The sequence below is a fragment of the Bubalus kerabau genome, chromosome 4 (genome assembly GCF_029407905.1).
Source record: "Bubalus kerabau isolate K-KA32 ecotype Philippines breed swamp buffalo chromosome 4, PCC_UOA_SB_1v2, whole genome shotgun sequence".
Lineage (NCBI taxonomy): Eukaryota > Metazoa > Chordata > Mammalia > Artiodactyla > Bovidae > Bubalus > Bubalus kerabau.
In genome coordinates this window covers 159,892,513-159,917,995 of record NC_073627.1, presented here as the reverse complement: position 1 = coordinate 159,917,995, position 25,483 = coordinate 159,892,513, and the positions used below count along the sequence as shown (strand labels likewise).

Sequence of the window (25,483 nt, the reverse complement as noted above, 5' to 3'; positions counted from 1 at the left end):
TTGAGTGCATATGGAATCGGAGACCCTTCCTTTAATATTAAAGGGGAAGCTTTATCTTAGATCTAGAGTTTATATTGGGAATAAGAAAGGGGAGAGAAGCAAGTTCTGCAACATTGTTGAGTTCATCTGAAAGAGTATGTTTTAAATCAAAAAAAGATTTAATTGACGCTAATTGGCAAGTCCAAGGTTTTGACTTTTGTTTTATATTGCTTCTTAATTTTTTCACATTAATAAGATTCATGGGATAGAAGAGAATTTAATATAGTTATAAAGTTAACTATTTGCACATGAAAATAATATCATGGCAGTATTTTCACTCTGCTAGTGAGTGAGTGAAGGTCACTCATTCATGTCTGATTCTTTGTGACCCCGTGGACTATACAGTCCATGGAATTCTCCAGGCCAGAATACTGGAATGGGTAGACTTTTCCTTCTCCAAGGGATCTTCCTGATCCAGGGATCGAACCCAGGTCTCCCGCGCTGCAAGAGGATTCTTTACTAGCTGAGCCACAATGGAAGCCCAAGAATACTGGGGTGGGTAGCCTATCACTTCGCCAGCAAGTCTTCCTAACCCAAGAATCAAACCAGGTCTCCTGCATTACAGGCGGATTATTTACCAACTGAGCTATCAGGGAAGCCCCTGCTAAACTCGGTTTAATTCTGGTTCATTTGTTTTTATATATGTATTTATCAGATTATCAAGAATCAATATCTCTCGTTTAAATTTACTCACATTTGTAATTTGGACAATTTTGATTTACGTCATTCCTTAAATGGAGAGAAATTGGCCACCATTTTCTGTTAAAACAATCAAATACATAAAATTTTTGGTAAGTACTTATGTTGTATATCATAAACCAGTCTCTTCTCCCTCACCTTAAATAATTCTGCTTCCCTTAACCTTTCGACTGGCACTTTAAAAACCTTCATTCATGTGGTGTCACCACTACATTCTTAAATATTTCTTATGAAAATGTTCAAACCTGATGAAAATCTAGTAAAAATCTAATCAGATTACAGAGATTTTATAAGAATTATAAATTTAAACTCAAACCTTTAAGCTAGTTCAATTGATTTTTAATCTTATTTTATTTAAAAGGAAGCAAAACTAACTTACCAAGTATGTTTATCTTGTCTTGGAAGCAGAGTATTCAATATCCATCAACTTGTTTGTGGCTGGTTATTCTTCAGAGATGGTATAGGCTCACAAAAAAGCAGTAATTTTTTTTTTCTTTTTCCTTTTTTTTTCTTTTCTTTTTTTTTTTTTTTTTTTTTAGGAATGCTGTATTTGTGCTTATTTGAAAGTAGATTTTATGAAATTTGTTTGACTTCCCCTCCGACTTCTACGATTCTTTATTTAAATCTGTGGGTATTAACTTCAAGTTGTTTAAATCTATGTATTCAACATCTGTATCCATGATTTTTTTTTACTCCTTTGTTGATTTTGTTTCTTCCTTGTATCCATAGATTCAACATCATTAACTTCTACTTTCTTATTTGAATATTCTTTTTGAATCTTTCTGGGGGTCTTTCTTTGAATCCTCATCTCCCCAAATATTTTGTAACTAACCTCCAAGCCCTTTTAATGTTTTTCCTTATTTTTTTTTAATGAAGCTTTTTTGAGTCCATCTTTTGAATTCTTCTTTCCCACATTTTACAAATTATGTCATTAATTCTTTGGATACAACTTCCACTCATAGATGCAGTTTCAGACTACTAAAATTGTTTCATCAAATATGCTTTTGAATTATCATCCAAGGCCTACTTTCCCTTTTTGGCATCCTTCTTGGCATCCTTCTTGGCATCCTTCTTGGCGTCCTTCTTGGCATCCTTCTTGGCTGAATCCTTTGGCTCACTTTCTGCCTCACCAGGCTTCTTCTCATCTTTCTTTTCTTTTTTACTGTCCTTCTTCTTTGCATCTTTTTTGTCCTTTGATTCATCACCTTTCTCACCTGCTTTCTTTGGATCTTTTTTCCCTTCCTTATCCTTTGAATCTTTCTTTTCGCCTTCTGGTTCTGTAGCAGACTCCTTGCCCTTCTTTGAACCTTTCTTATCTTTTTTGTCATCTTTCTTTGCATCTCCTTTTTCACCTTCTGATTCTGTAGCAGACTCTTTGCCCTTCTTTGAACCTTTTTTACCTTTTTTGTCATCTTTCTTTGCATCTCCTTTTTCACTTTCTGATTCTGTAGCAGACTCTTTGCCCTTCTTTGAACCTTTTTTACCTTTTTTGTCATCTTTCTTTGCATCTCCTTTTTCACCTTCTAATTCTGTAGCAGACTCCTTGCCCTTCTTTGAACCTTTCTTATCTTTTTTGTCATCTTTCTTTGCATCTCCTTTATCACCTTCTGCCTTTGAATCAGACTCCTTGACCTTCTTTGAACCTTTTTTACCTTTTTTGTCATCTTTCTTTGCATCTCCTTTTTCACCTTCTGATTCTGTAGCAGACTCTTTGCCCTTCTTTGAACCTTTTTTACCTTTTTTGTCATCTTTCTTTGCATCTCCTTTTTCACCTTCTGATTCTGTAGCAGACTCTTTGCCCTTCTTTGAACCTTTTTTACCTTTTTTGTCATCTTTCTTTGCATCTCCTTTTTCACCTTCTGATTCTGTAGCAGACTCCTTGCCCTTCTTTGAACCTTTTTTACCTTTTTTAGCACCTTTCTCTGCACCTGCTTTTTCATCTTCAGATTCTGTCGCTGATTCCTTGCCCTTCTTTGAATCTTTTCTTTCTTTTTTTAAATCTTTCTTTTCATCTGGTTTCTCTTCTTTAGCTTTTGAAAGTTTCCTGGGTTTTTCCTTTGAAACTATGGACTCTGCTTCTGAATCTGATTTGTCCTTGTCTTCTTTACTTTTCTTAACAATCGGAGATGAAGGTTTTGCTGCCTGTTTAGCATCCTCCTGGGAGGGAGGAGTTTCTTTCTGGGGATGCCGACTCCTGGCAGCTAAATAAACAGATGGTCTCTCAGAAATTCTCATTAAAGAACGGTGCATCCATAAAGGTTGTTTACGATCTCCCCTTAACTTCTCTGCATCATATTTCTGAAATATGGGTTAGAATAATGATGAACAACTTGTGTGTGAATTACACAGCCCTTTTTACCAGATATTGAATGCATTCAACTTTGACCATGAAAAGATTTTGGGAAAGGAAGAAAAGTCACTCAGTCGTGTCCAACTCTTTGCGACCCCATGGACTGTAGCCTACCAGGCTCTTCCCTCCATGGGATTCTCCAGGCAAGAGTACTGGAGTGGGTTGCCATTTCCTTCTCCAGGGGATCTTCCCAACCCAGGGATCAAACCTGGATCTGCTGCATTCCAGGCAGACACTTTAACCTCTGAGCCACCAAGGAAGCAGATAAGTGGTAGTTTGCACAGTTTATTGTGCTTTTTAAAAAATTTTGTTCCTTGTTGTACTAAAGGACAGCCATACCTCATCTTAGGGCTAATTTTAATTTAGAGGACCTTCATAATTCTCTCAAGATTTATGTTAAAATTCTCAGAGACATCCATTTTCTAATGACGTATCAGAAGCTCTCTTCACAATCATGAGAGACCTTTTTTTTTTTTTTTTTTGAACTCTGTGTTCTTAAAGCTTGTTGGAATATCTTACCCACTTTCCATTTCTATGCTAACTCAAGAACTAATTATTCTCTAATATCTAAGAGTTTCATGTTCAAGCATATCCTGGTCTCTATTGTCACATTCAAGGTCTCTGGAAGTTTGAATGCTACCTGTGGTTAAAATTAAAAGCCTGGTACTCTTCTCCTTGACAAGATATAATTTGAACATCAGCTAAGAACCTGCAATAATGAAAGCAATAACCTTTCATTGACAACTAGTTTCTGCAGAATGGTGTATTCTGTTTTCAACTCATAGTCAAATATTTTTAAAAACTTAATTGCAAAAATAACAAATTTTGGAAAGAATGTTAATGAATGATAAAACAAACAAGAAAGAAAGAAAGAAAAAGAACATGAAAAAACAGAAGAAATTGGGTTACATCAATAAGAGTTGAAGATACATCATTTTGTGAAAATTTTTCTTGAAATTTTTCATATTCCATGATGATCCCAGAAACATTGGGAAATATTAATCTTCTAATGCTCAGAATTCTGAATTATATATTTCTGGAAATGGGAAAGCATTGAAACTTTCTCAGTGTATGATGTAACTCCATGATTCTAATAAGGGGATATCTCCAGCTGATGAATATTTTCTGAATGTTCATACTAAATGTAACATTAGGATATACAGATTTCTATGTTTCTTGGATACATATTTTCTGTAATGTGGAATTGCTGAAGTAATATTTGATAGAAAATATGGGAATACTTTTTATACAGTGAAATGCAAATAAAATATATCTACTTTCTCCAAGTAGTAGAATTGAATTACCTTTAACTGTACTATTCATGAACTTCCCAGGTGGCATTAGTGGTAAACAATCTGCCTCCTAATTTAAGAGGCATAAGAGATGGAGGTTAGATCCCTGGGTTGGGAATATCCGCTGGAGAAGGGCATGGAAGTCCACTCTAGTATTCTTACCTGGAGAATCTCATGGACAGAGGAGTCCAGTGGGCTACAGTCCATAAGGTTGCAAAGAGTTAGACATGACTGAAGCAACTTAACACACATGTATGGTCCAGTATGCTATTTAAAAGCCTCATGTGAACTGAATCCAACTGAATTGTAAAATCCAATTGCACAGTTGGACTAGTCTCATTTCAAGTGTTCAGTAGCAATATTGGAATTAGAATGTAAAGATATAAAATACTTCCATCGTCACGGAAATTCCATTGGTCAACACTGATCTATAACATATTTAAAATATTCATAATTTGAAGATTGTTATGAGTAATATTATATAACTTTTTCAATACTCACAGGACTTGTATTTTCTTGTAGTAGGGAAGGTTTTGATCTCCTTTTTTTTCCTGGCCTTGGTGGTTTGGGAAATACCAGGGCAAAATGTTGCTGATTCCATGATTTTTTGCTTAATTCACTGACTGAAATAAAAAACAAAAAATAAGCATACATCTCAGAGTAAATAGAATTTTATCAGGTATAAAATGGCAGTAAGGTAATTATATGTAAATGAATAAATAAATGATTCAAATTATGGTTTCATGCATTTGGTAATATTTGAAAAATTTTATTATTAATATGAGGAAATTAAATTTGATCATTTTTAAATTTTGACCAGCTTTATGGTTAGCTATATAGTCACTGTGAAACTAATATAGTCTGTCATGTAAATAGAAAGAAGCAGTTTTACTGTTTCCTCTTAATCCTTCTATCTCTCCATTCTAGATTTTTTTTTTTTTAATACTCTTTTGGTTGGAATACAATTCTGCTGAGAACAGAAGATGTGGTAACTACTTCTGTAACTTCCAAAGCACTTAGCACATTTCTTGTTTAAAATAATCAGTAAATATATGATTGAGTCTAAGATTCTCTTAATTATTAATCATTTTCTAAGCTACAAGGATAAATGTTATATGCCCAAGAACTGCACTATTATAAGTGATATACTAATGAAGAAAATTGATAAGGAGTACCTACAGAATTATGATTATGATGGTTGAGTTACATAGAAACTATAATATAAACAGTTAAAAACATTAAGGTTACCAGTGAGACCAGTGAAAGAGATATGTTCACTCAATTTAAATATGTACAAAACATGCTATATATGAGACTTGTCATTCTAAAGACAGAATCAGGATCAATGAGAAAATATGCAAAATGAAAGATGTGTTTAAGTTCAATATATGAGTTAAAATTGATTACTTGATATAAGAGAAGAAGAAGGAAATGGCAACCCACTCCAGTATCTTTGCCTGGAAAATCTCATGGACAGAGAAGCCTGGTGGGCTGCAGTCCATGGGGTTGCAAAGAGTCAGGCACGATTAAGCAGCTAACACTTACTTACACTTCAACATCAGATTGATTGGCCTTGTCAAGTAATGAATTCTTTGTCAGTTATAAGTGTGGTACAGAGTATCAGGAATGTAGCAGAAGACATTTCTGACACAGATGAAAAGTTGTTTATCCATTCTTTACACTGCCTCTCATGTAAGATTTTCTGATTGTTTTGAGTTCTAACATGTAAATATGTCCTTTATGTTGCTAAACATATTTACTTAATTTTCTTTGAATTAAAGACAAAATATCTTTAGAAGGTATTTACTGAACCCATCATAAAAGTGCTTGAAAAATTAAAAGTTGATTTTTAATAATGCTCCTTAACAGCTGTTGTTTTATCACTTACCCCTAAAATTACTTATACATTTTTTTTTAAATGAACTCTTTCTTACCTGGAACGTAATTATCATATTCTCCAAAGTTTATTTTTTGGCTACTGAAATAAGAGGGAAAAGTTTTAATCAATTTATATAAAATCACTCTATTTAATGATCATTATTACACATAAACACTTGCCACTGCAAGCTAGAGAAATATTTTGCATTCTTAGATCTGTTTATTATGTAAGATTACTTCAACACAGAAAAATGGAGAGCAGTAGCACAAACTTCAACATAATTAAAATAAGGTGGGTAAAGATTTTTCAGAAAAAACTCAATTGACATATCTTAAATATTGACATTTATGATTTATTTTTAATGTGAAACCATGAGTGAAATTTTCCCCACTTTGTGTTCCAAAGACTCTTAAAATTGAACTGTAAGACATTGTAAGAATTATAAGATATAGTCTTAAAAAGACTATGCCTAGGTAAGGCCAGATCCTCAAAATAATCTCAGAATTTAACCAAATCCAAATTAATAAATGGCAAACATGTTTTTCCATGAGATGCATGTGTGTGTGTGTGTGTGTGTGTTGGTCAGTGGTTACCACAATTATTGATATGGATTTTGATGCTTTCAAGATAATTATATATATATATATATATATATATATATATATAACTGGTGTTATAAAGTAGTTTCTGTTTGTCTTAGCAGTATAAGCACGTTTATGCTCACAAAGAAACATTTTACATCTAATTCTTATTTTAACTAAGGCACATAATAAGATCTGTTAAAGGAATATATTTATATATTAGCCCATTATATTACAAAAATAAAGTCACTGATGATCATGAGTTTCAGTTTTACACACACACAAACACACACACACACAAACACACATATGCATACACCTAAAAACACACATGCCCACAAAGCATTTTACTTTTTTGACATTGCATAAATAATACTAATAAAATATAGTAAAAAAAAAAAAAGTATCTTGGAAGCTTCATTAAAATTTTAGTTCCCAGCAGAAAACCTGGCACACGTTTGCCACTCTACAAAAATTTGAATGAATTAATTGAATAAAATTTAAGATGTATTGACTATTAAGTTATCTGACCTAGTATTTCTTGACTGGGGATGTGTATTAAAATTACTTGTCCTACTATATCTAAATTTCTAGGCTTAGATCTTGCCAATGTACATTTATATACTGGTGAAATTTTTTTATTTTCAATCATGGTTATAAACTTTTTTTCTCTAAGTGCTCTGAAACAGAAAACACATTATTATATATGAGATTTTAAAGTGGTACATAAGCATGGTCCATGAAATTGTATGTAATCTCTGAGGAATATTCTTTGATCATAAAGCAATTGAATTAAAAGTCAATAACAAAATTACAGTTGACCCTTGAACAACAAGGATTTGAACTCATCAGTTCAGTTGCTCAGTCGTGTCCAACTCTTTGTGACCCCATTGACTCCAACATGCCAGGCTTCTCTTTCCATCACCAATTCCCAGCTTGCTCAAACTCATGTCTATTTAGTCAGTGATGCCATCTAACCATCTCATCCTCTGTTGTCCACTTATCCTCCTGCCTTCAGTCTTTCCCAGCATCAAGGTCTTTTCTAATGAGTCACATCTTCTCTCAGGTGTCCAAAGTATTGGAACTTCAGTTTCAGCATCAGTCCTTCCAATGAATATTCAGGACTGATTTCCTTTAGGATGGACTGGATTGATCTCCTTGCACTCCAAGGGACTCTGAAATCTTTTCCAACAATACAATTCAAAAGAATCAATTATTCAGCTCTCAGCCTTCTTTATGGTACAACTCTCACATCCATACATGACTACTGGCTACACGGACCTTGCTGGCAAAGTAATGTCTCTTCTTGTTAATATGCTGTCTAGGTTGGAAATAGCTTTTCTTTCAAGGAACAAGTGTCTTTTAATTTCATGGCTGCAGTCACCATCTGAAAATTTTTGGAGCACAAGAAAAAAAAGTCTGTCACTGTTTCCATTGTTTCCCCATCTACTTGCCATGAAATGATGGGACTGGATGCCATTATCTTTGTTTTTTGAATGTTGAATTTTAAGCCAGATTTTTCACACTCTTCTTTCACTTTCATCAAAAGGCTCTTTAGTTCCTCTTTGCTTTCTGCCATAAGGGTGATGTCATCTGTGTATTTGAGGTTATTGATATTTCTCCCAGCAATCTTGATACCAGCTTGGGCTTCCTCCAGCCCAGAATTTCACATGATGTACTCTGCATATAAGTTAAATAAGCAGGGTGACAATATACAGTCTTGACGTACTCCTTTCCCAATGTGGAACCAGTCCTGTTGTTCAGTGTCCAGTTCTAACTGTTGCTTCTTGACCTGCATACAGTTTTCACATGAGGCAGGTAAGGTGGTCTGGTATTCCCATCTCTTGAAGAATTTCCCACAGTTTGCTGTGATCCACACAGTTAAAAGCTTTAGTGTAGTCAATGAAGCAGAAATAGATGTTTTTCTGAAATTATCTTGCTTTTTCTATAATCCAACAGATGTTGGCAATTTAATATGTGCTTCCTCTGTCTTTCTAATCCAGCTTGAACATCTGGAAGTTCATGGTTCATGTATTGTTGAAGTCTGGCTTGGAGAATTTTGAGCATTACTTTGCTAGCATGTGAGATGGATGCAATTGTGCAGTAGTTTGAACAGTCCTTGGCATTGCCTTTATTTGGGACTGGAATGAAAACTGACATTTTCCAGTCCTCTGGCCACTGCTGAGTTTTCCAAATTTGCTGGTATATTGAGTGCAGCACTTTCACCACATCAGGATTTGAAATTAGGATTTGAAATAACTCAGCTGGAATTCCATTACTTCCACTAACTTTGTTCATAGTGATGCTTCCTAAAGCCCACTTGACTTTGCACTCCAGGATGTCTGGATCTAGGTGAGTGATCACACCATCATTGTTATCTGGGTCATTAAGATCTTTTTTGTATAGTTCTTCTTTGTATTCTTGCCACCTCTTAATATCTTCTGCTTCTGTTAGGTCCATACTGTTTCTCTCTTTTATTGAGCCCATCTTTGCATGAAATGTTCCCTTAGTGTGTCTAATTTTTGAAGAGATCTCTAGTCTTTCCCATTCTATTGTTCTCCTCTATTTCTTTGTACTGATCACTGAGGAAGGCTTTCTTATTTCTCCTTGCTATTCTTTGGAACTCTGCATGCAGATGGTGTATTTTTGCTTTTCTCCTTTGCCTTTTGCTTCCCTTCTTTTCTTAGCTATTTGCAAGGCCTCCTCAGACAACCATTTTGAATTTTTGCTTTCTTTTTCTTGGGGATGCACTTGATCACTGCCTCCTGTACTTTTAGAATTTACTTTTAGGATTTGAAAAAAGTGTTCACATAGTTACTTGATACTTACAGGGGAACTTAATTGATATTTGTAGAACATTCCATCATAAGCAGAAGAATGCATTTTTTTCCCAATGTACATGGAACATTCCTCAGGATTGATCATATTCTGGCTGTCAAAATGAGCCTTGATTAATTTAAGAAAGTTGAAATCAAGCATATTTTCTGACCACAAGTCTATGACATTAGTAATCAATTTTTTTAAAAAGCCTAAAAAACATAAACATGTAGAGACTAAAAAAAACTGCTACTAAACAATCAATTGATCATTGAAAAAATCAAAGAGAAAATTAAAAAATTCCTAGAGACAAATGACAATGAGAGCATCACAATTCAAAACCTAGGAGACAGAGCAAAAGCAGTTCTCAGAGGAAAGTTTATAGCAATACAATCTTACATGAGGCAACAAGAAAAATCTCTAATAAACAACCCAATCTTACCCTAAAGTAACTAAAGAAGTAACTAAACCCAAAATTAGTAGGACAAAAATCATAAAGATAACAGGATAAATAAATGAAATAGAGATGAAAATACAATATATAACATTAATGAAGCTAAAAGCTGGTTTTTTGAAAAGATAAACAAAATTGATAAACTGTTAGTGAGACTCATCAAGAGAAAAAGGAAGAGGGCCCAAATCAATAAAATAGCAAATGAAAAAGAAGTTAGAGCTGACATTAAAGAAATACAAAATATCATAATAGACTACTCATGGCATTATATACCAATAAAATGGACAAACTAGAAGAAATGGACAAATTCTTAGACAATTACAATCTCCCAAGACTGAACTAGGAAGAAATAGAAAATATGAACAGACCAATCACAAGTACTGAATTTGAAACTGTGATTTATAAATTCCCAACAAACAAAAGTCTGGGACCAGATGGTTTCACAGGCCAAGTCTCTCAAATGTTTAGAGAAGAGTTGGTGGGTTGTCATTTCCTTCTTCAGGAGATCTTTCTGACCCAGGGATTGAACCCCTATCACCTGCATTGGCAGGTGGATTCTTTGCCACTGAGTCACCAGAGAAACCATCCTTCTGAAACTATTCAAAAAAAAAAAAAAACACACAGAGGAAGGAACATTCCAAAATTCATTCAATGAGGCCACCATCACCATGATGCCAAAACCAAAGACACCACAAAAAATAGAAAATTACAGGCCAATAAACTGATGAATATAGATGCAAAAATTCTCAACAAAATACTAGCAAATGAAATCCCTTCAGTACATTAAAGGATCATCAGTTCAGTTCAGTTCAGTCACTCAGTCATGTCCAACTCTTTGCGACCCCATAAATTGCAGCACCCCAGGCCTCCCTGTCCATCTTCAACTTCCGGAGTTCACTCAAACTCACTTCCATCGAGTTGGTGATGCCATCCAGCCATCTCATCCTCTGTCGTCCCCTTCTCTTCCTGCCCCCAATCCCTCCCAGCATCAGAGTCTTTTCCAATGAGTCAACTCTTCGCATGAGGTGGCCAAAGTACTGGAGTTTCAGCTTTAGCATCATTCCTTCCAAAGAACACCCAGGGCTGATGTCCTTTAGAATGGATTGGTTGGATCTCCTTGCAATCCAAGGGACTCTCAAGAGTCTTCTCCAACACTGCAGTTCAAAAGCATCAATTTTTTGGTGTTCAGCTTTCTTCACAGTCCAACTCTCACATCCATACATGACCACTGGATCAACCATAGACTTGACTAGATGGACCTTTGTTGGCGAAGTAATGTCTCTGCTTAAAGGACATACACCACTTATTAAGTAGGATTTATCCCAAGAATACAAGCAGTTTTCTATATCCACAAATCAATTAGTGTGTTACATCACAATAACACATTGAAGACTAAAAACCATATGATTATCTCAATAGATGATAAAAAGCTTTTGATCAAATTCAACAAGCATTTATGATAAAAACTCTCCAGAAAGTGGGCAATGAGGGCACATGCCTCAACATAATAAAGGCTATTTGGAAGCAACCTAGATGTCCATCAACAGATGAATGGATAAGAAAGCTGTGGTACATATACACAATGGAGTATTACTCAGCCATTAAAAAGAATACATTTGAATCAGTTCTAATGAGGTGGATGAAACTGGAGCTTATTATACAGAGTGAATTAAACCAGAAAGAAAAACACCAATACAGTATACTAACACATATATATGGAATTTAGAAAGTAACAATATGGTAACAATAACCCTGTGTATGAGACAGCAAAAGAGACACTGATGTATAGAACAGTCTTATGGACTCTGTTGGAGAGGGAGAGGGTGGGAAGATTTGGGAGAATGGCATTGAAACATGTAGAATATCTTGTATGAAACGAGTTGCCAGACCGGGTTCGATGCACGATACTGGGTGCTTGGGGCTAGTGCACTGGGATGACCCAGAGGGATGGTATGGGGAGGGAGGAGGGAGGAGGGTTCAGGATGGGGAACACATGTATACCTGTGGCAGATTAATTTTGATATTTGGCAAAACTAATACAATTTTGAAAAGTTTAAAAATAAAATAAAATTTAAAATTAAAAAAAAAACATAATAAAGTCTACATATTTCAGAACTCCAATTAACATCATACTCAATGTTGAAAAGTTGAAAGCATTTCCTCTAATCTGTGATGAAGAACCAAGAATATGCAATGGAGAAGACACAGTCTTTTCAATAAATGATTCTGGGAGAACTGGACTGCTACATGTAAAAAAATGAAATTAAAACATCTGATCACACCATACACATGAACAAACTCAGAATGGATTAAAGACCTAAATCTGAGACTGGATATTATAAAACTCTTAGAAGAAAACATAAGTCCACAGTATATTACAATGCTTTTTGACATAAATTGCAGCAATATATTTTTGGTCCATCTCCTAGAATAATGGAAATAAAAATAAACAAATGTGACCTAATTATGCTCAAATATTTTTCACAGCAAAAGAAACCATAAACAAAAAGAAAAGAAAATCTACAGAATAGGAGAAAATATTTGCGAACAATGCATCCAAGAAGCCATTAATCTCCAAAATTTACAAACAGCTCACTCAGCTCAATGCCAAAAGAATGAATAACCCAATCTAAAAGTGAGCAGAAGACCTAAATAGACATTTATCTAAAGAAGACATAGAAATGTCCAAAAGACACGTGGAAAGATACTCACCTTCACTAATTATTAGATAAATGCAAGTGATAACTACAAATGAGATCACCTCATAGCAGTCAGAATGGCCATCATCAAAAAGTCTACAAACAATAAATGCTGGAGAGAATGTGGCAAAAAAGGAACCCACCTACACTGTTGGTGGAAATGTTAATTGGTATAGCCAGTATGGAGAACAGTATAAAGGTTCCTGAAACAAACTAAAAATAAAGCTATCATATGATTCCACAATCCCACTCCAGGGCATATATCTGAAGGAAAACATGGTTTCGAAGTGTACATGCACCCCATTGTTTATTGCAGCATTGTTTACAATAAGCAAGACATGGAAGCAGCCTAAATGTCAATTGATGAAGGAATGGATAAAAAAGATATGGTACACATATACAATGGAATATTAGTCATTAAAAAGAATGAAATAATGCCATTTGTTAACAACATGGATGGACCTGGATATTATCATATTAAGTATGTTAGATAATGATAAACATAATTACTTATATGTGGAATCTTAATAAAAAGATACAAATGAACTTATTTACAAAGCAGAAAGGAACTCACAGACTTAAAAACACACTTTAGTAGGGGGATGAATAAATTGGGTTCCTGGGTTGCCATATACATACTACTGTATTTAAAAGTAGATAACAAACAGGGACCTACACTATAGCACGAGAAACCTTGATCAATATTCTGAAATAACCTCAATGGGAAAAGTATTTGAAAAAGAGTTGGTTCATGTATATGTATAACTGAGTTACTTTGTTGTACGCCTGAAACCTGCAAATCAGCTATATTCCAATATAAAATGATAATTTTAAAAAATTAGAGCAAATATAAAAATCCAATGTTTGCTTTTTGAAAAGGTTATTAAAATATATTGACTTTTAAGAAGATTGATTAGAAAAAGAGAGAGAATACACAGATTACCAGTATCAGGACAGATGAAGGTTTTATAATTATATATATTTTTAAGGATAATGAGCTATATCAGTAATAATTTTATTACAGTAAATTGAACAACTTATGTGAAATAGATGAGCTCCTTGTAAAATTTGTTTATTTACCAATAAGTATGTTAGTCTCTCAGCCATGTCCAACACTTTGCGACCCCATGGACTATAGCCCACCAGGCTCCTCTATCCATAAAATTTTCCAGGCAAGGATACTGGAGTGAGTTCCCTTCTCCAGGATTGTTTACCAGTACTGACACTCAATGAAAAAATAAAATGGTGAATAGTCCAATAACTATTAAATAAATTTCATCTATTATCTTAAAGCTTCCCAGAAAGCAAAGCCCAGGCTCATAGCATTTTATTGATAAATCAAATTTAAAACTTAAGGCAAAAATACTAACTCTACACAATTTTTTCAGAAACAAGAAGGAGCAAAGGTTTATACCCATTCTTGAGACTGATATAAAGAACAGTCATCAAAATGTCTCAAGAACATTACTAGAAATGTATATTATAGACTAATACTATGCATTATTACAGACAAAATTCCTTAACGATTTCTTATTCTTGCTGAACAATATGTAATATACATAAAGTCTAATACATCATGATCATTGAGGTATACTCTCTCGAATGTAAATATGTTAGTTTAAGGTATATGAATTAATCAATGTAATTACCTCAAAAAATATAAGAAAATCCTCTTGATCATCTCAAAATATTTAGAAGTTTTGAAAAAAAGTAACATTCATTCATGATTAAAGAGTCTGAGAAAACAAAAAACAGAACACATCTTCCTCAAATTGATAAATGAGTCTAGACCATACTTACTATTAAAATTAAATTAATGGTGGAATATTGACTGTCTTTCCTCTAAAATCTGTAAACAAGTTATGGATATTCACTTCATTCCTGCATTGTAACCTAGACCCTGTTTTGTTCTATAAGGCACTAAAAACATAAGACTGGACAGGAAGCAAAATGGTCTTTATTCACAGAGCGCAAGATTGAGTAAATACTATATTGAATGACAGCTAAAATATAATTATTTAGAGATATTTAGTGAATGTAATAAGATCATATAAGCTCTAATTATATAAATTAATTATATATTTATAATTATAAAAGAATTTACATTTAAAGAAACAATAGAATATAACTTGTAATAAATTATTTTAAAACAATTTTATTGAAATATATGGACCTATGTAAAGAAACCAAAAAATAAATAAATAAATCCTCTGGGAAATGAAAGATGAAAAGGAAAAAATTATACATGTAAAAATATATATTTCTCTGATTAGAAATAAAAGAACCTTTTTCTCTGATTAAAAATAAAAGAACCATTTCAACCCACTAGAATAACTAAAGTTTTAAGGATTAATGACACCAGTCATCAGCTACAATATAGAGCATCTGACATGTTCATCATCAATGATGGATATACAAATAGTACTATCAATTTTGAATGTAATTTGATATTTTAAAATAAAGTTAAGCATACACATGTTTTATGGTTCAGTATTTTCACTAGTAGCTTACCCAAGAGAATTCTACCAAAAACTTGGGGAAAATATTTATAGCAGCTTTATTCATAAGAACCCAAAACTGAAGTACCCCATAATAATCAAAAACTAAAGCAATCAATTGGGGAATGGGTAAACTAAATACAGTATATCCATGTAATGGAATACTACTCAGCAATGTAGAGGAATGAATTACTAGTGTATGCAACATGGCAACATGGATGATTCAAAAAAATGCTATACTGAAAGAAAAAAAAATTCCAGAAGCCAAAAATTAAAGTGTATATATGTTATGATTTAATTTGTATGATTTTCAGGAATAGGAAAGATTTTCAATGATAACTTAGCAGCCATTTATGAAGAGGGGAGGAATGGACTGAGTATAAACTGGCAAAATGTAACTTAATGATATGGTTGAAATTCCTGTTTCTTAAGGTTGGCTAGGTTAGGGTTAATGACAATTCAATGCATTTAATTTTGTTTTTACTGAAGAGAATTTATAGGACCTGAAAATAGCAATGATCCAAATATCATAGTTCTCACTCACTATGTAAATGTACACACATCATAAGCAGTTAAATCAATTAACTATTTTAGGACTCAGTAGTTACCCTAAGTCTGGTTCTGCTAGTAATCGAATCTCTCTCCTTGCCTCTCTGTAACAGTCAAGAAATTTGTTTAGACCAGGATGTATTCATATTTAATTTTTGAAGTTTCTTATGAAAAAAAAAAAAAACAACCACAAACTGCCAGTATATGTTTTAATAGGTTTTATTTAAAAACCATTTTTATGTGACTATAAATTTATTTCTATCCTTCTTTAAAGAGGTCCCTCAAAAGTTTGGAAATGGTCTAATTTAATTACTTTACAAAGATGAAACATGATATTTAAGTCAAAAGGCTGTTATTTTGTGAAACGATTAGTGTTTGAATTAAGGTCTTTGAATATATATATATTAAGGTCTTTGGGCTTCCCTGGTTGCTCGGACAGTAAACAATCCACCTATAATGCGGGAGGTGCAAGTTCCATCTCAGGGTAGGGAAGATCTCCTGGAGGAGAGTATGGCAACCCACTCCAGTATTCTTGCCTGGAGAATCCCCATGGACAGAGAAGCCTGGTAGAGTCCTCCATAGGGTCACAAAGAGTTGGATACAACTGAAGCAACTTAGTGCACGTGTATGCACACTCACTCACTCACACACACACACACGATGTATTATACATACATACAGAGTAACTAATACTTCATCTTAACTAAGATTAAATGGAACACAGAAGCCACAAATTGATCTTTACTTCCAATCCACATATCTAATTGTTAGAAAAAAGTTTGAGTATCTGTGAAGCTTTTTTATGTGAAGAAGATAGACATTGTCAGCATTAGGGAATATAATATGTTCAGGACTTAACAAAGGGAAGCTAGCTTTAGATTTTCCTGAATAAAAGGTTGAGATCCCAAACTAGGAGATATGAAGAGATCATATGTTAAGAGAAAACTCTGTTTTTATATTACCACTGGAAATTGTACTTTATTAAAGGGTTACACATTCAACCAAGTTTGTAGGATTTAGTTTTGGTCTGGAAACTTAATATAAGAACAAAATACACCTGCTTTTACTTTTTCCTTTAATAGTATCTCTGTTTGGAAATAATTATAAAAATGAATAATAAATTCATAGGGTAAGGACTCTCAATAATGGGATATTGCCTCCAATTTCATTTTATTGAAGTCTTTTTATGTTATAGTAGATGTACAATTTTAAAGGTTATATTCCATTTCCATTTACACTTATTATAAAATATTGGCTATATTCACTATATTTTACAGTATATCATTGTAGCTTATTTATACTAGTTCGTGCAACTCTTATTGCCTCCCTCTTTATTGCCCCTCCTCACTTCCCTGTCCCCACTGGTAGCCACAGGTTTATCTTCTGTATTTCTGTTTCTTGTTTGTTATATTCACTAGTTTGTTTTATTTTTTTTAGGTTCTATGTGTGATATCATGCAGTATTTTTCTTTCTTTAACTTATTTTACTTAATAAAACATTCTTCAAGTCCATCTATTTTGTTAGAGTAGCACAATTTCATTCCTTTTTTATGGCTGAGCCATATTCTATTTCATATATATATATATGAAATACATATATGTGTGTATATACATAAATATATAAATGAGCACGAGTCAGACATGTGCTCAGTTGTGTCTGATTCTTTGCAGCCCATGGACTATAGTCCACCAGGCTCCCCTGTCTGTGGGATTCTCCAGGCAAGAACACTGGAGTTCTTCACCATTTCCTTCTCCTTATGTATAATAATATGTACATATATATATAGTGGCTTACCAAGTACCACGACAGTGGTAAAGAATCTGCCTGCCAATTGAGGAGACACAAGCGACACAGGTTTGATCTCTGGATCAGGAAGATCCCTTGGAGTAGGAAATAGCAACCCACTCCAGTATTCTTGCCTAGAAAATTTCAGGGACAGAGGAGCCTGGCAGGCTATAGTCCACTGGGTCACAAAAAATCATATGTGACAGAAATGTGGCATATATATCATCTTTATCCATTCATCTGTTGATGGATATTTACATTGCTTCCATATCTTGGTGCCTGCAGTTCCATTTGAAATGCCCATAGACAGCCTTTATGTGTGAATATCCCAATATATCCAGTCAACAGGTTTTGGATTTTGGGGTTCTGTATCAATTGCATAGTAAATAAGGGCACAGAAGACTTAGCAAAAAGTTTTCCCGGGACTGGCAGGGGCCTGAGTCAATCTTGTATTTGCAGAGGTGTCTCTAAATAAGGGCAAATGTCAAGAGCCACATGGGATTTTCTTGGTGAGGGATGGCTCTTAGTGCGCGCGCACACGCGCGCACACGCGCGCACACACACACACTTGCTGATACTGACATCTAGTGGGTAAGAATACTGCTACACATCTTACAATACACAGGACTTCCAGTCCTCCCTGCACCCCCCTACCCCATCTGCAACTCCAAAAAAAGAGTTATCCCTCCTAAAATGTCAACTGTACCAAGGTTGGTAAACCCTGTTCTATATATCAAGGTGAATCTCTAGGCCAAGAGAGTAAGAAAGAACTTATTAATGCAATGTATAGAAGAGAAAGATAAAATGCACAATGGATATGAGATGTGGAAGCTAACGCTGGAAGTTTTTGAAGTTCAGATTTTTAGATACCATATGTAATGCCAAATTTTGGGGAAAACCTCTCCACTTCCTTCATATGTCCTATATAGACTTAAAATTAGTAATGGAAGGGTAGAGTTGACTGACAAAACCTGCATTAGAGGCGAAAGCAAGATGAGGTAAAACTCTTCAGGTTCGGATGAATAAAGATACTAAAGAAGAATAAATGGGAGGAAGGCATAGTGAGCTCAATGAGGAGAATTTTATTTATCAGGGACAAAGCTGGTAGTCATGGAACAGAAATGTAAGCCTAATATTAAGTTCCTATCATTGCCAGACAAATTCAAAGGAACGACAAAGTAGAAATTTATTTTCTGCATTTCAAAATGAGAATGAGAACTTGCCACTTGAGACAGAAGGTATATGATAATTTTATTAAGGATTTTTGTATGTCATTGGCCAAAAATGAAGCTATTTGATTATGAATTGAACCATACTTTTATTCTATAATAGCACAAGTGTTTGGGGATTACAGTAGAAACCAACATTATAAAAATATTACTAAAACCAAAAATAAAGTTTTTAACCATTATGGTGAAATTCTTTGAAAGCTACACAATGCTCATGATAATAATAACATAAGTATTTTATTGCACTGAAACATTTTAAAGAAATTACAATATAATGTTATTCTGTCATGCTGTATACCTGAGCAGAGATTACTGTGAAATAGTCAGCAAGTCACCCAACATCTAAAAAGCAGTCATTACAATTATAAACATTTTGCCAAAGATTTTCCTTTAAAGTAGTGATTGTATTATAAAGAGGTAGGCACAGAGAAGCCTGTTTTATTTTCAAGATTTGTGTTTTATCTTTCCTTTAACAGTAGTGTCCAAAGAAAACCCAATTGCACTTTCCTTTATATTTCAGAGTTACATGCCTTTGCCTGTGTTCCATGTCTTCACAGTAAAAAAGAAAAAGCTTTAAATAATTGAAAAGTTTTATTTTTCTAGCTCATTTTAACACAAGATAATTTAAGGATAAGCATGCTATTATCATCCTAGGTCTGGATAATCTGCTTCTAATTGCAAAGTACTTTTGCACACTCAATATTTCTCAAGGAAATACATTTAGTGTTTAATTGTTCTTTATGTTGGGCTGTGCCACTTACTGCCAAAGTTTTCGCACCCTTGACCTATGTCCCCTAAATTTCAGTAACATTCCTTAGTCACTGTGACAAAGAATATGTTCCCATAAATTTCCAAATGGCCTCTAAGGAGATGATAGTTCTCTGAATATCAATCATGTATTCTTTCATTTTATATGATCCAAAATACAATATAATAAAAAATGAAGAATCACATTGAAAAAGAATTATCCATTGTCATATATATATATTACTTGAGTGAATGAACTAGTTAAGTCTTGGATCAAAACAATTTATGATGCTGCTTGAGAACATAAGTGTCTACTAAACACATGCTCTCTGTCACTGGAATAAAATAATATAGCAAACATCTCTTTACACTGAAGAGAATAAATGTAAAGTTAACTAGAGCATTTCAGTTACTTTAAAAGATAAAATTTGACAAGAGGACTTACAATCTTGGTACAGACATTTCCCCCACCTATGATTTTCCAGGACTTAAGCATTGTGAGTTCAAATTAGTGATGATGAGTGGTGACATCATAAAGAGCCAAGAACCCTGAGAGTTAAAGGAAAAAAAAAAAAAAAAAAAAAGGTGCTGGGAGCCGGCATATTGCATATTGAGTGAGGATCTGTAATAGCTCAACTGGAATTCTATCACTGCCGGGAGCCAGCGTGAGGCACTCCGCCCATGACAAAGGTCATGAGGAAGGAGGCTCGGCATACGCAAAGGCGGGATCGAGCCTCAGGAGTCCCCCTGGAAATTCTCGAGCATCTACCCCCAAAACCAGAGTCTGCCTACTTTCTGCTTTGTGCTTTCACCTACACCTCTGACTTTACGGGGGGCTGTCTCCCACTACCTCTCTCTGAAAAAAGAGTTAGCTTACAGCTCCAGTTAATAATTCTTGGATGTGACAGTGTTTCAACCTACAAACTCCTTTGGAAATCCTCTAGCCTGCCTGAATGGGTTTTTCCGGCCACATGTGATTGTTCAGAGCCTCCCAACTGTGAGAGGCAGGAGATGTTCTAAACTGCCTAAACACAGATTCCTTTGAGTAGTTAAAAGATTGATTAGAAATTGTATTGGTGAAGGGTTTTTCACTTGTTGGGCCAATGTTTGCTGCTAAGTCTCCATACTCCTTACCTACTGTGTCCTTGGCAGTGTATTGATTGATATAATGGGTGTATAGAAATGTAAAATGCAGCTTTGTCCAATGCTTTTTGGAGGGCTGGCGCCTGACTTTGGAATAATCACCTTTAGAGAAAAATAAGTTTCTTAAAATGTTAACAGGCCTCCGGGCCAGAAGATGATGTCAATCACCTGAACTTTTGCATATGATAAGTTTGCAGGAAGAAAGCCTGGCTTGCTGCATGACTCTACCCCTTCCCCCATTATCCTCTATGCATACCTTAAGGTATAAAAACTACTTTGGAAAATAAAGTGCGGGCCTTGTTCACTGAAACTTGGTCTCCCCATGTCATTCTTCTCTTTAACTTCTGGCTGAGCGTCCATCTGGAGCGTGGATGTCCTCTGCGACCATTTATTTGCCTGGGCTTCTAAGACCCACTCGAGAAGGTGTCTAAGGTGGGGCACCTTCCGCTATTCGAGAGGGCGCCTGCGGCCTCCGTGGTCAGAGCTAACCTGGTGTCACGGGTTATATTGATTTTCCGCATAAACCAAGCCACTCAGCTTCTTTTCTCCACTGAATTTTCCTACTGAGCTATCCTTATTTCAGCCGCTTTTCTCCACTGAATTTCCTCACTGAGCTATCCTCATTCTATTACTCTTTAAATCTTTGATGAATAAATAAATAGGTCGCCGACGCCGTCCCCGCTTCGAATACCCTGGATCAGCCGGGGCTGGACCCCGGCAAAAAGGAGCCACTTTTACTTGTGTTTTATGTTTTCTACTACTCAGTCTATTATTGGTGTTTACTTTCATAAACATTTACTGACTAAATGGTTTTAAAATAACCAATTGATTTACATCTTAATAAAAATTGTTGCAGTTTTTCATAAGGGTTAATTTATTGGGTGACATGACAGAAGTATGAATCTAAACATCTGTTAAGCTTGGTTGTAATCCTAACTTCCCTGACATTCATGTGTCTTTTGTTAAATCCTTTGCATAACCTTACATTGCCTTTTACTTTTGTAACCTTATTGGTTGCTCACGGATACAAGTTTTTAAAGAAGACTTGGGCTTATGCTTAGCTGCTCAGTCATGTCAGACTCTTTACGACCCTATGGACTACAGTCCATAAGGCTCCTCTGTCCATGCAGATTCCCCAGGCAAGAATACTGGAGTGGGTTGCTGTGCCCTCCTCTAAGGGATCTTCCCAACCCAGGGATCGAACCCAGGTCTTCCACCTCTCAGGCAGCTTCTTTACTGTCTGAGCCACCAGGGAAGACTTAAAGAAGTCTAGGTGCTTATTAACATTATCAACTTATTGATAGAGCTGAGTTAGAAAATTTTAGTTCTACCTACCAGTCCATCCAACTAATATATATGAATAAAAATACTACATAGAATATTATTTGCATATGTTGCCATTATTTAGCTCCTCAGGGAATTTCAGCTGACTTTCTTTCCCCCAAAATTATATACATATATATAATTTTTGAATCAATATTAAAATTATTTTGATTTCTGCTCTACAAGAAAGTAATTCACATTCTTTTACATTATGGATTATCACAGGATATTGGATAGTTTCCTAGTGCTATACAGTTGGGACCTTACTGTTTTATTCTCCATATACATAATAATTTGCATCTGCTAATCCCAAACTCCCAATCCTTCCCTACCCAACTCCCCACTCCCTTGGTGATGACAAGTCTGTTCTCCATGTCTGTGATTCTGTTTATGTTTCATAGATATGTTCATTTCTGGTATATTTTAGATTCCTTATATAAGTGATATCATATAGTATTTGTCTTTCTCTTTCTGACTCACTTTGATAAGTATGATAAGCTCTAGATTCATCCATGTTACTGCAAATGGCATTATTTTATTCTTTTATGGCTGAGTTATGTTCCATTATGTGTGTGTGTGTGTGTGTGTGTGTCACTTCTTTATCCATTATCTGTTGATGGACATTTAGGTTGCTTCTATGCCCTGGCTATGACTATGGTAAATAGTGTTGCTATGAACATAAAGATGCGTGTATGTTTTTGAATTATAGTTTTTTCTGGATATAAGCTCAAGAATGGAATTGCTAGGTCATATGGTAACTCCATTTTTAATTTTTTGAAGAAACTCCATATTTTTTTCCATAGTGACTGTACCAGTTTAAATACCCCCACCAGTATAGGAGGGTCCCCCTTAACTCCTCATTACCTTCAGCATCAGACCCTCAAGCCATACACAAAAATAAACTCAAATGTCTTAAAGACTTAAACACGAGACATGAAAACTCCTATAAGAGAACATAGGCAAAACATTCTCTGGCGTAAATTGTACCAATGTTTTCTTAGATTAGTCTTCCAAAGTAATAGAAATAAAACCAAAAATAAACAAATTAAACCTGATTAAATTTAGAAGATTTTTCATAGTAAAGCAAACCATAAACAAAACAAAATGACAGCCTATGAACTGGGAGAATATATTGTAAATGATGTGACTGCTAAGTGCTTAATTTTCAAAATATAGCACAGCTCCTACAATTCAATAACAACAACAACAAAAATAAATGACTCTGTTGAAAAATGGAAAGAAGACCTAAATAGACTTTTATCCAAAGAAGACACACAGCTAGCTAATAGCCACATGAGAAAAAAAAAAAAAAATCATCATTGCTAATAACTACAGAAATGCAAATCAAAACTACAGTGAGGTGCCACCACACACCAGCTGGAATGTTGTTGTTGAGTCACAAAGTCATGTCTGACTTTGATATATTGCTTTGCTGCTGCTGCTACTGCTGCTAAGTCGCTTCAGTTGTGTCTGACTCTGTGCGACCCCATAGATGGCAGCCCACTAGGCTCCCCCATCCCTGGGATTCTACAGGCAAGAACACTGGAGTGGGTTGCCATTTCCTTCTCCAATGCATGAAAGTGAAAAGTGAAAGTGAAGTCGCTCAGTCGTGTCCGACTCTTCGCGACCCCATGGACTGCAGCCTACCAGGCTCCTCCATCCATGGGATTTTCCAGGCAAGAGTACTGGAGTGGGGTGCCATTGCCTTCCCCGGATATATTGCTTTACTATCCACTAATTCAACACTATTAATGCTGATGTTTTCCTGCAAAGTGCTTATTTAGTAAGAAAAGTATGAATTTCTAAGCCCACAGTAAGTATTTTGTAGGCTAAAATTTTTATATTAGTTAATTCTTAAATAACACAGTAAAAAGGTAAGGCTAACTGGTCCTGGATATTAACAGTTATTTTCTAAGATTTTGCAAAATGTTGCTAATTGAAAATGTGGCACATAATTTTTCCCATAAAATATGTATATATAGATATATAGATATTAATACATAAAAGTGGTTCTGAAATAAAACAGGTTCTTCAAACTTGTGATGGTTTCAGTGATTCACCTATTTATGTGTATATGCCTGTAAAGATCTATATATGTATGATTTGTATATCTATCTATCCATCCATAGATGGACTATCAATTTGGTCATTTCCCTCTGTGTTGCAAAAAAGATTTCAGACACTAAACAATGGCACACAAAAGTAAAAATAAAATTACTAAGTGAATTCAAAGTGATTTTGTATAATAGCATGTATGTTTGTTATAAAAAGTGACCCTGTAATTGTGCAAGTATCTCAAGTTTTCATTCAGTTCAGTTCAGTTCAGTCGCTCAGTCATGTCCGACTCTTTGTGACCCCATGAATTGCAGCACGCCAGGCCTCCCTGTTGGCTTAAAGCTCAACATTCATAAAACTAAGACCATGGCATCTGGTCCAATCACTTCTTTGCAAATAGATGGGAAAAAATGGAAACAGTAAGAGACTTTATTTTTAGGGGCTCCAAAATGACTGCAGATGGTGACTGCAGCCATGAAATTAAAGGATGGTTTCTCCTTGGAAGAAAAGCTATGACCAACCTCAGTTCAGTTCAGTCACTCAGTCGTCTCCGACTGTTTGCAACCCCATGAATCACAGCACGCAAGGCCTCCCTGTCCATCACCAACTCCCAGAGTTCACTCAGACTCACGTCCATCCAGTCAGTGATGCCATCCAGCCATCTCATCCTCTGTCGTCCCCTTCTCCTCCTGCCCCCAATTCCTCCCAGCATCAGAGTCTTTTCCAATGAGTCAACTCTTTGCATGAGGTGGCCAAAGTACTGGAGTTTCAGCTTTAGCATCATTCCTTCCAAAGAAGTCCCAGGGCTGATCTCCTTCAGAATGGACTGGTTGGATCTCCTTGCAGTCCAAGGGACTCGCAAGAGTCTTCTCCAACACCACAGTTCAAAAGCATCAGTTCTTCGGTGCTCAGCTTTCTTCACAATCCAACTCTCACATCCATACATGACCACAGGAAAAACCATAGCCTTGACTAGACAGACCTTTGTTGGCAAAGGTGCCACCACACCTTTGCCAGAGAAGGCAAAGTAATGTCTCTATTGGCAAAGTAATGTCTCTGCTTTTTAATATGCTGTCTTGGTTGTTCATAGCTTTTCTTCCAAGGAGTAAGCGTCTTTTAATTTCATGGCTGCAATCACCATCTGCAGTGATTCTGGAGCCCAAGGAAATAAAGTTTGTCACTGTTTCCACTGTTTACCCATCTATTTGCCATGAAATGATGGGACCAGATGCCATGATTTTAGTTTTCTGAATGTTGAGTTTTAAGCCAACTTTTTCAGTCTCCTCTTTCACTTTCATCAAGAGGCTCTGGAGTTCTTCTTCACTTTCTGCCATAAGGGTGGTG

The 25,483-nt window shown here is 35.2% G+C and overlaps 1 protein-coding gene across 1 annotated transcript in view; it reads right to left on the bottom strand.

The window, feature by feature from the left end:
- Positions 1–1,761: 1,761 nt before the first annotated feature.
- Positions 1,762–25,483, bottom strand: part of CYLC2 (cylicin 2) — a 160,270-nt gene continuing 136,548 nt past the window's right edge. Inside the window, exons 2-5 of the mRNA XM_055579748.1 lie at positions 9,659–9,869; positions 6,315–6,358; positions 4,882–5,003; positions 1,762–3,036 (exon numbers count right to left, since the gene is read on the bottom strand). Coding sequence (XP_055435723.1) covers positions 1,762–3,036; positions 4,882–5,003; positions 6,315–6,358; positions 9,659–9,869 — 1,652 coding nt within the window. The remainder of the gene's footprint in view (positions 3,037–4,881; positions 5,004–6,314; positions 6,359–9,658; positions 9,870–25,483) is intronic.